This window comes from Apostichopus japonicus, chromosome 20 (genome assembly GCF_037975245.1).
Source record: "Apostichopus japonicus isolate 1M-3 chromosome 20, ASM3797524v1, whole genome shotgun sequence".
Lineage (NCBI taxonomy): Eukaryota > Metazoa > Echinodermata > Holothuroidea > Aspidochirotida > Stichopodidae > Apostichopus > Apostichopus japonicus.
In genome coordinates, this window is record NC_092580.1 from 22,474,340 (window position 1) to 22,487,837 (window position 13,498).

The 13,498-nt window shown below is 38.0% G+C and overlaps 2 protein-coding genes across 4 annotated transcripts in view; one reads left to right on the forward strand and one right to left on the reverse strand.

Moving 5' to 3' along the window:
* Positions 1-13,498, forward strand: part of LOC139962208 (tRNA-dihydrouridine(20a/20b) synthase [NAD(P)+]-like) — a 50,775-nt gene that overhangs the window by 19,045 nt on the left and 18,232 nt on the right. The gene's annotated exons all lie outside the window — the stretch shown is intronic.
* LOC139962202 (uncharacterized) overlaps positions 1-13,498 on the reverse strand; it is a 34,864-nt gene that overhangs the window by 15,762 nt on the left and 5,604 nt on the right. For 2 of the 3 annotated variants that reach the window (XM_071962194.1, XM_071962193.1), the window contains exons 4-10: positions 8,650-9,408; positions 7,928-8,290; positions 6,629-7,372; positions 5,316-5,911; positions 4,287-4,367; positions 1,770-2,005; positions 502-1,009 (exon numbers count right to left, since the gene is read on the reverse strand). In XM_071962194.1, coding sequence (XP_071818295.1) covers positions 502-1,009; positions 1,770-2,005; positions 4,287-4,367; positions 5,316-5,911; positions 6,629-7,372; positions 7,928-8,290; positions 8,650-9,408 — 3,287 coding nt within the window. The remainder of the gene's footprint in view (positions 1-501; positions 1,010-1,769; positions 2,006-4,286; positions 4,368-5,315; positions 5,912-6,628; positions 7,373-7,927; positions 8,291-8,649; positions 9,409-13,498) is intronic. The other variant, XM_071962195.1, reaches the window with a different exon arrangement.

The following is a 13,498-nucleotide window of genomic DNA, read 5'->3' on the forward strand; positions in this document are numbered from 1 at the left end:
GCAAATGTAATATCATGTCACGCACATACCATTATGTACGTGACATGATATTATATTTGCAGAAAGACGCGCAACAACACGGAGATTCTATCAACAACAACTACGGGTTCTGGCGGCCTGCCAACCAATGCTAGGAATAAACTAACTAACTATAACCTTGAACTTTACCTAATACACCAAATACGTCTCACATTGATAGATGCACAGTGATTGTGTGACACAGGTCTAGCCCAAATGTTCAAAGTAATCAAATGTAAACTTCAAGACATGTAAACACACATATAAACATCACCAAAATATTACCTCCCAAGTTCTTTGTGGTACAAACTGGTCAGACCTTTTGTTGATGTTACAAAAGCCTCATTTTTGGATCCTTAGACGAGAGAATAGAAATAGTGCGGCAAGTTGTTGAGGTTTGAACACAGATGGCTGTTTTCTTAAGACTTTTGTGTACGTTTCAAATATTTCTGGACACCTAACTATATATGTTTACATACTTACTTCTTGAGGTACTGGAATGACATCACCATCTTCTGTTTTACGAAGGCAGTACACTTTCTGATCGAAGGAGCCTTCAAGTTCTGATGAGCCTACCGGAATATAATCGTTTTCTTCTGAAAACCAATCGTTTTGTGGTGGTATCCATTGTACCTGATTTTCATTCAGCATCATACTATTCTGTGAAAATGGAGACAATGTTGAGGTACTCTGTCCAGGTGGTATCATTTTTACCGGACCACCATTCACGATCATGCTATTCTGTGAGAGGGAATACTGGAGGGATGTATTCTGTCCAGGTAACTCTGGAAACATTTCCATCTCGCCAGTGGAATGGGATGCCTTTAGTGATGTACTGCTCTTATAACTTGATGGTGTAGGAGTTGTTGTACTTGTACTGCTGTCATCTGCTGCTAAGGATGATTCATTTTCTGCATCTGTGTACATGACGTCTAGCTTCTTTGTTGTTAGTCTTTCCAACTCTTTAAGGGCATCGCGAGAGTGAAGCTCACTGCAAAAGTTAATTTGTCATGGTTAGACCCAACAAGATGATGGTAAAAGTGGAGGGGGGGGGGGTGAGTTTAACTCACTAGGTGCTGGATCAATTAAGGGGTCCAGGGACTATGGGATAAAGACAATAAAGACAATTGCATAATGTTCTAGAGGCAAAATGAAGACTTAAAAAAGAGGGCCCAGTGTCATAATTCTCCCAGCATGGGCCCAACCTCCATATTGCCTCGCCTGGTCATGTTGACTTGGACAAATTGGAAGCACACCACAGGACAAATGAACATAGAGGTGTGATATCAGTAAAAAGGAAAGATTACTTAGTGCATATTAGACTAAATACTGAAGTGTAAAAGTAAGTTGGCCTGACGTTTCGATCCTAGCAGGATCTTCTTCAGAGGCTAAATGACAAGTAACAGTAACAGAAGGGACAGAAACACGCACAGAATACATACAGGTTAATGAGTACGGTGATCACAACGAGATACATGTAAGGGGATTAGTAGACAAGGGATGGAGAGAAGAAAGCAACAGGGGAAGAGGAGAGGTAGGAGATAAACACAGAAGTGTAAACCTTGGCAACATACAAAATACTCTAAAACAGGCCTGTGTATAGTTATATGTATAAAAGTTACATAGCCAGGCTGTCTCAACTCTACACGGATCTTTCCTTGTTCTGTCTCTGAATTACATCCTACTTAGAAGCAAAATGTCAAAATCTTTAACTGATTATATTTAAATTTGAATGAAAACATTTTGCTTACTAGTAGATCCATCTATAAACTGTTGGAATGAGCGAAGCTGCATTTTTTATCATCAATAAAACCTCATCTTTATTCAGCTGGATTTTTTCGTGCGTAGCCCACAGATCAAGATCCCCGATAATATGAGGGATTATGCAACCAGGGCCGGGAAGAGCACACATCTGACACAACTCAGTGACACTTCTGTAGCTAGGTGAGTTGCTAGGTGACTCAGAAGACAGAAGTTGTACACCACACTACAAGGAAAAAAGGAAATGGAGGGGGTAAAAGACATATATATATGTGTGTATATATATATATATATATATAAAAAATTATATATATAACATAAGATGTCATGATTTATCGATTTACATTTGTATGACGTTTGACGTAACATTTCTGACTTTTCGAAGACATAATGCATTCACACTTTCATGACGATTGACCTAATTTTTCTGACTTAACATGAAACTAGGGTCCCTATACGTCCGTATTTCTTGGAAATGTCCTCCATTTAGGTCTCGAAATCTTCATCCAGAAGGAATTTTTATCATTCTTCAAAAGTACGGAATTTTAGCTTTTATTATTTTCTCCACGGAAAAAAACCCATGAAACTGTAATGGCGAGAGAGAGAGAGGCAGACAGCGAGAGGAGAGGTGGAATGGGTACAGATTTTTGTCAGCTAATAGGTCACATGTACTGCTTTTTCGTTGTTCTTCAGCAACGCGCATTCTTCTAACTTTTCTCAAATTGCCAATACAGTCATAAATGAAATGTTGAAAGGATACCAGTTTTTACTTACGGCTATATATAAAAATTGTTTTTGTATCGTCATAAAACCCCCTCCCCCTCCTCCCCTCTCTCGGATAATGGGTTCGGAGAACCCATTCATTACTTTTGGACATACCTTGCATCTTACTCATTGTATAATTGTAATATGTTCTAACTGCTATTAACTCAACAACAACTCTGCACTAGTACCAATAGTAGTTTGGCACTATTTGTAAACTAGAGCACCAATGGTGCAGAAGCTCATACCTTTTCGAGCTCAAAAAGATAAGACAATTCTTGAAGATAAGTTGACTTCAAAAATTGAAAAAAATATATAGTACCAGCTTGCATCTAAGGACTCTTAATTATTCAAAATCTTCTCAAATTTATACCCCTAGCTCAAAACGGCGATAACCCCCCCCCCCTCCGTTAGCAGAATCCTGGCCACACCACTGGCCACTGGCTATAATTCCTATTTTCCCCCTTTAAATCCTATTTTACCCACTCTCTCAAACAATACCACTGACCTACCCTATTAAACTTTCTCCCCTCTACCTGAGCAGACATAACTTCACAAGCACTCCTTCCCAAAATTTTGGCTGGCTGCCTACATACCTCAGGCTCAAAGACTTCTAAGAATCGGCAAGTGCTGATTGGCTATAGGGCTCTCATGCTTACAGTTCAACAGTTAATAACAACTCCCAATCCTGCTTTAATTCCACTAACAGCCTCTGCAGAGCTTAACCACAAATGTAAACAAACACTGCAGAGACTGGGAGAAAAATTAAAGGAGCTTTGGAAAAAGGTGAAGGCTTAGATTTTTTTAAACAATGGGTATTAATTGTAATTAATTAACTTTTGACCAAAATTATTAGGCATCACCTTATTCATACACAATCCAACAATCATCAGTTCAACTTTGAATATGATCCATCAAAATCTTGAGGAGATTGAGATATTTGAAAATATTACAAAGAATGACCTCCAATGACCCCCTAAATGACATTTAACCTCAATTTTCCGAACACCCCTCATCCCGAGGAACGTTGTGACCAAGTTTCATTATAACTGGCCATACACTGTACGAACGGAAGCAATTTGAAAATATAGGGCCGCGGCCCGGGCCACAAAAGACCCCTAGTTGATCTTTGATCTCAAATTCATGAACACCCTGAAGGTAAAACTTCCATAGTACTATCGTGACAAACCCTCAACATTGTACCATGGAATCTGTAGGAGAAGAAGCATTTTGCATATTTCCACAAAATGGCCCATTACGGCCCACAGGTGACCTTTGACCCCAAATTTCGGACCATCTCTGATGGCCCTATACCCATTGGTCCTTGTGTCCAAGTTTCATGAAATTCCATTAAACACTGTGCGAGTGGGAGCGGTTTTACCAATTGTTGAGTGATAGACGCCGCACTGTAACAATAGCTCACACCAGCATGCTGGTATGAGCTAAAAATGTCTAAACGATATGCCTAAGTTTTCTCCAAATCAAATATTAAGTATTTTCAAGATATGTTATGAACATACAGAGTATTTTACCAGAATACATTTGAGAAAAAACATGCAGAATCAACCACTTGCATTTTCTTCAAATCAAACAAATAAAGGGGCAAAAGTGTTGTTCATAATTACTCACTAGTAGATAAGCTTTCATACTAGCTGTACTTAAGGGAACAAACACATGGCCACAATTTTTTCAATTATAATAACGTCTTGCTGAAGGAAATATACATTCGTTTTACATCATTTTACCTTTATGTCAAAGACAGTCCCCAATTTCAGATCCAGTCTCTCTAGTAAAACCTTCCCGACACTTTCACAGTCAAATGTGACCTTTTCAAAGAAGGGCCAAAAAAAAAAAAAAAAACGTGTGAAAAAATAAATAAATAAAGTTGACCATCTGTCTTGTGAAGCTTGCCATGCATTGCCCTGACTAAACATGATTTGACTGAACTAGACCGTTGTGACCTAGTTTATGGTAGTCCGCAAGACCTGCAGCCTTACCCTCATACACAAAATGACCAGAGAGCAAACCCAGCAACCATCTTCATTTTATCAACTGGTGCTTGTTTAGGTCAAATGCAAACTTATTTCCATGTGATTTATCAAGGTGTGATCACTTTGAGCATTGCAGAGAATAATTGGAGCTTACATTTTTGCAGAGCAATTTTCACATAGATAACTTTCTTAGTATTAAATATTTAACAGCTATATATGTCTTTGGAGTTTTTAACAATCGGAAATATATTTGTATCAAAAATGCCAAAAAATTCCTCAGTCATATGTGGGATGTGAAAAATGTATCCACAGATTTTGAAGTTTGCTGATGGAGAACAATTATTGGTTATTTTTTTGATGGTCATGTTTAAGTACAAGCTAGCTTTGATGCATCCTAACCATGGAGCCTGGTTTGTGGACCTAACAGTTTATAGGCTGTTGGACTAGATGCTTATAATGAGGTTCAGCAACAGGAATATTGACTTTCTCCAGTGAAATCTGAACAGAAGAGCAGAAGGATTTTGCCTCCTGGTGGATCTGTGAGACTGTGACATCACACATTATAAAAATGCCAGCCCCCTATAGGATGTGCCTTGTACCAATGTAAGAATCCCTATCGCCTTAGAATGATCCATCCTTTAATAATTTATACTTGCTTACTCTAAGAATTCAAAACGTTTCTTAATATTAGACATTGTTTGGTTTTGAGGTTCATTCAGAATAGTTGACATTTTTCCCCTATTAAGTGCACAATATTACAATTCATGAGAAAAGTTAACATACCATTACAACTTTTGGATTCTTTAAGAAATCGCACAACTTGGTCCATCTAGCATCATACTCCTTATTGACCTGACCTCCTATCGGAGGAATCGGAAGCAAAAATCCGGTACCCGACCAATTCAAAACTATCAAAATTTCTTGGCAGTGCATGACAGATATGATTGGATTAACTTCCTCCAGCATCTGAGCGATGAGCATGGTTAACCTGTTTTCATTCCCTATCACCTCTACCTTCACATCTACTTTAGTCTCTGTTGCCATGGAAACTGCTGCATCTGCTTTCTTCTTCTTGGACCTTTTACTTGCCGTCTTGGTTTTGGTGGGATCTGATGATATCATTTTCAAAGAAGAAGATGAAGACAGTGCACCCTCCTTGGAGGTAGGTGGTACCTCTCTGTCACCATCTGGAATGGAAGGAAGGGCACCCTGAACTGGTAATGTCGATGATGTAGGGCCTTTTTCTGGTAATGATAATGGTATGTGGACTGTCTGATCACTTCCTTTTGACTGCGCCGTAGGGCTCTCTTTGGTTGGAAGTGGTCCTTTGATATTTGCTTTAGCACCCTGTGATACTCCTATGGCTGCCGTCAGGGTACCTTTACATTGGAAACAAAATTAATATGCAGGTAGTTTTTGCCACTCTACAAGATATGTCTGCAAATGCAATTTTTTAAGTTCTACTTCTTAATGCAATATGATGGGTTTTCTTCAACTCTGTTACTGTGTCAAACAGTAGGGCACTGAGAGGGCTGCAACATGATATTATTTTATTGAAAAACCTGAAAAATATATGTATTCCTAATAACTAATGCATGACAGGCTTATGATGAAACAGTTACAAGCAAAGTGAAGGATGCATGAAAATCCAGGCAGCTGGAATTCATGTGCATTGTAAAAGTATTTCAAGGAAAGAAAGTAATGAAAAATGATTTCATTTCACAAACTTTTTCACTAAAGTGGAATGAATTGAACATTAATTATCAATGCTGTTTTTTAATTGACTATTTTATATGTTTTCTGAATGAAAGTGCAAGAATGCCATTTCAAAGGGACTTGGAGTAACAGTAAAATAAAAATTAAGAAAAAAAAACAATTGGAAACACTATATCCATGTGATGATCTTGAATAAATACAAGACTATAGGAATCTTTCTCTGTTCCAATAAATTACAAGGCAGAATTAACTCCTGTTGAGACTATCACAATGTACAGCACAGGACTAATTTAACATACTGTACATAAAGACATCAAGAAAAACCTGTTGGAATGGAATTGTGTGCAGTTTCATATGGCACTTGAAGCATGCACCCTCACCTTTTGACCCTGTGTGACTATTAACGCTTGGACTAGACAAGGTTATGTCCAAATTTTCACCAAGATGAACCCTGCTGCAATTCTCAAGCAACTTCTCAAATTCAGATGTCTCTATTTCCTGGTCATTTTTTGGTGACCCTCTCTGGGCTGATTCCACAATAAGCTTTGTAAAACCAAAAGCATTGTTGAAATGACTGTTGCCACCACTCAGGTATATGAAAAATGTCAGCTGACATTGGAGACAGAAATCTTCCTGATGGTCTGCACAGAGTTGGAACAAATTCTCAAAGCAAGGCATGTCCTTTCCAGGGTGAACAACTCTCTCTAGGGAGGATGTGTCCACATTCATGACAAACACTGATGGGAAGCTTTTCAAGTATGTCTCGAAGTCATCATTGAATACTTTCTTTTCTGCTGATGATCCGATGCCACAAACCTGCTCATGCAAAGTATTTACTGGACAATTGCCATTATATTTAAGATTAATCCTGACCAACAAGCACAATTTGAGGAAAGCCCGATCTTTAGGTGTGTTTTGGGAAATAAATTCCTGGGTACAGATAAGGTGTAGAGTCTCCAATGTTGACAGGTCCCTAAAGATTGCTATCCAAGATCTGTTCTCTTTAAATGTGAAACCACTTTCTTCCAGGTCTCTCCACAACATGGGGTGGTCTCTTTGTTGGAGAATGGGTTCCATTACTCTCAATGTCCTGACAATTGTAGAGTTTCTCTCTTCCAGAATTTCTTGAGAGGAAACAAAATTTTACATATTTGTGGCATTTACTGGCAAATGCTGTAAACTTAACAAGTTGAAGAAACAGTTGGTAATTCATACTATACTTAGAAGTTGGTCTTCCATAAACAAACACAAGATAAAATAAATTTGACATATCATGCCAAAAAAACTGTAAAACTGAAAAAAAAATTCAATGTCAATTTTCAAAGATGTATTTACAATTTCTTCACACAAACATATATGCTACTTGTCGTGATGTACACTAAAATCAAGTTTGCAGAAAATCACTTCACAAAGATAATCATACATGATTAGGGTAATCAAGCATGAATTTGAGCAGCTTCCGTGGTCCTATGTAAGCAACTTACAATGCATGATACTGCCAAGCTACTTTTCCTGTTAAGGTCTAACCCATATCCATACCAGTAATGTTGTAGATACTATTGTTTTTGAGTGTATTTCAGGGCTATGTTAGATGAGTTGTTACGAAAAACTGTAAACTCAAAATTATTTAACTCAATATACCTTAAAAAAATAATAAAATAATGCAAATGAAAGTTTACCTATTTGGACTTCATTGTTGCTCTTTGCATCACTTTGACTTCCAACATCAGAGTCCATCGATGATGTAGAGTCCTTTTCTGGTAATGATAATGGCATGGGGACTGTCTGATCACTTCCTTTTGACTGCATCGTAGGGCTCTCTTTGGGTGGAGGTGGTCCATTGCTATTTGCTTTAGCACCCTCTGATACCCCTCTATTGACAGGGTCCTTTTCTGGTAATGCTAGTGGCATGGGGACTGTCTGATCACTTCCTTTTGACTGCATTGTAGGGCTCTCATTGGGTGGAGGTGGTCCATTGCTATTTGCTTTAGCACCCTCTGATACCCCTCTATTGACATCAGAAATGGCTGTCGTTGGGGAATCTTTACATTGGCAAAAAATTAAGATGTTGTAGGTACTATTGTTTTCGAGTGTATTTCAGGGCTATGTTGGATGAGTCAGTCAATGAAATCTCTCTTTAATGTCATAGCTTTACACATTTTGTGTTGTTGCTTAAGGCTACGTATCTTCTGATAAAATATCATTGCTATGCAGATATCTATTCGAGAATTTCTCCAAATATTGTCTGGCATTGAATTTTGCTTTCTCATTGCAACCATTTTCATAGATTCATTAAACGGACCGAATCTTCAGCGCGACAAACTGTAACGATAAAATTGTAAAGTCAAAATGACTCAAAATGACTAATTAATATAATGAATTCATCCAAATCAAACTTTACCTATTTGGACTTCATTGTTGCTCTTTGTATCACTTTGACCACCAACATCAGCGTCCATCTTTCCACCCTGGGATGCCTTGATGAGATCGAAAACTTTGTCATCAGAACTAACCAATTCTAATTCTTCTTTGAGGGATAGGTGTGTTTGCAGAAACTTGCAGGCATAGCTAATGTCACAGTAATCACCACAAATGTTTACAAAGTAGTTTAATTTGTTCATTACAGATGGCTTGGCTCCTTCTTTTTCTTTTCCAAAGAATGACAAAAACTTCAATGCACTTGCACCTTGTGTGACAAAGTTGCTCTTGACGACAAATACTTTTGGAAATTTCAAGAGGAACTCCTGCAAACTTGGACAGTTGTACCGAGTTTCCACAATTTCGTGGTCTGAAGCAATTTCTTCAAATTGTTCTTTGAGCTCCATTAAACATATTTTGGAAGGTTTGTTAGATCTGCTACGATTTTCCAAAATTAATTGAAGTTTTAGTCTGTTTCTGTGAAATGTAGTGTTCAGTGCAACAAAATCTTTGGACATGCAGAGTGACTTTGCCACTTTGTTAGAATACTGTTTCATAAACTCTTCAACAGTGTTATCAGGGTTCTCATCAAGTGATAAAAATTTCTTCTTGAATTCTGTCCAGCTCATTGGGTATCCTTGAGATTTTAATCTATCTTTTACAAAGTCCTCGGTCAATGCCTTGGTAGGCTGTTTTTGTAACTTTTTGGTGACAGACGTTGGGCTACCTTGATCTTTTTTACCTATTAGCAAGGAAAGAAAGTTAACATATATAGTGAATGAATGATGTGGCAGCAGTTAGTGGTTACTTGACTTGTACGGGGATGTGGAGAGCTAACCTTCAAATTAGCTTGTTGGAAAGCCGTAATAAGAATAACTAGCCAGGGCTCAAATTTAACTGATCGTCCTAGACAACCCAAAATTAAGTCTGACAACCTAAAACCCTGCTCAGGTTGTCCGACGGGTGAACTGCTTATTTGCCATAGGTGTTCAACACTTCCAACAAATTACTATTCTCTAAAATAAAAAAACCGCCGTAAATATTATATTGTAGCTTTTGGTATCGCCCCTCCCCCGATTCGTATTAGAAATAGCGTAAGAAATAAATCACATTTTGGTACGTTCCGTAAAAAGGGGGAAATCTTACACTTCAGCTGTAATATGCATACTCTACGTATGCACTAATGGTTATGCGCAGTAATGTATACTTCGTACCCTACAGAGTACAGACCCTCGTGGCAGCGCGACCACACTTGCCTTCTTCCTCACGACCGCGCACGTACAGTATGACCAGGGAGTTGTTATGGTTCAACTCCCTTGGTATGACAAGCTAGCTGGAGAACAACGTGTATGAGTACTACCAAAGATAATAATCCTCCTTTGGAAATATCTTTGGTACTACTAATAGAATTCTATGGTACTACTATACTGTGCATGTGGGCATACCTCATGCTCATTTCTGTAGCTGCAATATTCGAATACCCTGCATGGGCTTACCATGTCTCAGGAAGTGAACAGAAACAAACCCAGAAATCATTTTTCACCACCAGAGAATTTCTGCAACCCAAAATAATTAATGTGTGATACACCCTATTTCTATGCATACACCACACATGGGCGTCAACAGGTGGGGGACGGGGGGACATGTCCCCCCCACTTTCAAAAGTGGAGGGGATATCATATCATTTGTCCCCCTCACTTTTCAGAGCAGTTATTAAAAAAATCACATGCATATGCGCGATTTTCTATCACAATTGCTGAGCTGATTCAAGTAGAATCTAACTTAAGAATCATCAATAAATTGCACTGGAAATTAGAACAGTGCTTGGCCCTTTATCCCCCTTCCTCTGATATTCACCCTCCCCGCTTCATCCGAGACCTCTGATAAAAGTTTGTGCGATGTTTGAACGATGTTTTAGAGTGTTTTGTGGAAGCACCCCTTCTCGCCAGAAATGGAATTCCCCTTGCCCTACACTGTGAATCAGAGAAAACGACGCATTTCAACTTGAAAACAAGTCGAAGACCCCACCAGGAAGGTAATATCATATATTTTAGGCCCTACAGACAGTATTCTGCCTGTATGCAGGGTATTATATGATACCAAACTACCGAAAATATTTCGTTTGAGATGGACGCTGTGTAATTCGTCTCCCTTGGTGTCAGAACGGCATCTTTCCACCAGTACTTTCTGTCGGAATTTAGTTTTGTGAGACAAAATTTCTCCTCACAGATCTGGTTCTGATGTAACTAAAAACGACTCAGGAAGGCCGTCTCCTGCGATCTAGGGGGTCTTATGTACCCAAAATTTTCTGGTACGCTACGCGCCAACTAATGGTGGCGCTCAGCTTAGATAGTATAGTGTCCCCCTCACTTTCTGAAACCTGCTGACGCCCATGACACCATATATAGCTCTTCACTACAGTTCTGTTCAATATTTGTCGATCTCTGTAAGGGTAGACTTTAGTCACTAGTAAGAGTAAGATTTAAGCCTCAGAACGATAGACTAGGCCTGCGTAGTCTAATGTTACGGTATACCTACAAGGCTAAATTGAAACATTTCAGTATTTCTTATCTACGGATCTCGTGCAATGTGCCGCCATTTTAAAAATCCAAGTGCTTTCATTTGGACAACCAAAAATCGTTCAGACGACCAAATATGATGGCAAGGCTGTCCGAAGGAAGGACAACCTTAAAAAGTTTCTTAAAAATGAGTAATGGGACTAACTCTTGCAATTCTGTCAAGTGATATTTTAAGGTTTTCTGATCATATGAGCAATAAACCATCAAGGCACAATCATAAGTCTAATTCAGTTCACCGGCTCTTAAGATTTGCACATATTTATCTCCAAAGGCTTTAGACCACTAACACAGGAAATAGATATTTATAATTCTCTACTCCTTACAAACAAATGGTAAGTGAGCTTAATTTTAAATACCACCATGTTAATACAAATATATACAAATGGCAAAACTACATGTAGATGATATATAGCCTATGTAGTCATCTAAAAGTACACTTTTTTAATTGTATAATTCAGTATCAAATTTGGTTAGACCAAAAGCAGTCCTAATGGTGTGCTTTTCAAACAAAGGGCATTTACTGCCAATGGGGTTCATTTTTGTACTTTACAATCTGTTATAAACATGGGTTGTCATTTATCTTTCCTGCTTTGTCGTTTTCTTTTAGCAACCCTCCACTCAGTGACAACCCAGGAAAAAATGTACCTCAAATTTACCGCGGTAACATACCACACTTTTACCCCGGTAAAACCGGGGTAAAAACGCGGTAAATTTGTTGTACATTACCGCGGTGTTTTGGCCCTATGGACGGGGTAAACCGCGGTTTACCGCAGTAAATTACCACAAATTTACCATGGTTTTACCTCACTTTTACCCCAATTTTACCGCAATTTACCACGGTGTTACCATACTTTTACCGCGCTTTTACTACACTTTTACTACGCTTTTACCCCAAATTTACCACAGTTTTACCGTTCTTTTACCCCAATTTTACCATATATTTACCACGCTTTTACCACAGTTTACCGTTCTTTTACCCCAAGTTTACCCTAGATTGACCATGCATTTACTACACTTTTACCCTAAATTTACCACGGTTTTACCGTTCTTTTACCCCAATTTTACCGTAGATTTACCACGCTTTTACCTTAGTTTTACCTCAATTTACCATACTTTTACCACGCTTTTACCCCAATTTTACCGTAGATTTACTACGCTTTTACCTTAGTTTTACCTCAATTTACCATGATTTTACACTAATTGTAGGACAGTTTTACCTAACATTGAGCATGATTTTGTCCTAACTTCGATCAGCATGTATACCATATATTTCTTTGAATTTCACCCATCAGTGTACTGTATCATAATTTGGCTATATGCCTTTACCCTTATTGTAATGGTTGTAAGCCTGACATGTAAGTCCTCAGTTGTAGAATGCAACAGTTTTTAATTCATCAAATCCATGGAGGTTTCACACATGAGAAAGCTTTGTTGAATTTCAATTACCCTAGATGGTATGATTCCTGACTCTCTTCTTTTGACTTAATTGGTAGTCCAGATTGGACTTTTTCATCTCTTATTGTCCTCAAAGAATTGTTTTAAATGGAAAGAGTACTCTGATCATAGATACATAGACTTGTCAAGTCATTTAATGGACCTGACAGAGAATACCCAAATCTGAGGACACTGATTGGTCAATTTTTGTGTGCCACAGTGTTGAGGCACAGAAGCTATGCCTTATGTGTGCTAGTTTATATAGTTCTTTTTTCATTTTAAAGGCTTTTATGTTCTCCCTAATAATGAAAAAAGAATTAATTGTTGTCTCCTCTCAAATATATCAGGGATTCCATGAAGGAATTCTCTATGTATCTATCCTCTGCTTGTTATTTTTTAGGAAAAGAGATGCATACTATAACATATAAGAATAGCAGTTTGTCTCTCTTCTTTATTCAACTAATATCCACAGGTAATTAATATTGCCAACATTAAGATATGAATAGAACAAAAGGTTTGTCATATCAGTATTGCAAAAATATGGGACAAAATCATGGAAAATTGCTGTAAATGTACCATCATGTTTCATAGTGTGACCCATACATGTTCTACTGTGGTAAAATCATGGTACAAATATGGTAAATTTACCATAGTATAATTGCACCATATAGTTTTACCCTATTTTTACTGTGGTTAATCATGGCACAATTGTAGGAATTTCACATATGTAGTTTATGTACCATATAAACTTACCCTACTTTTACTACAGTAATATCATGGTAAAACTATGGTAAATTTACCGTAGTAAATGTACCACGC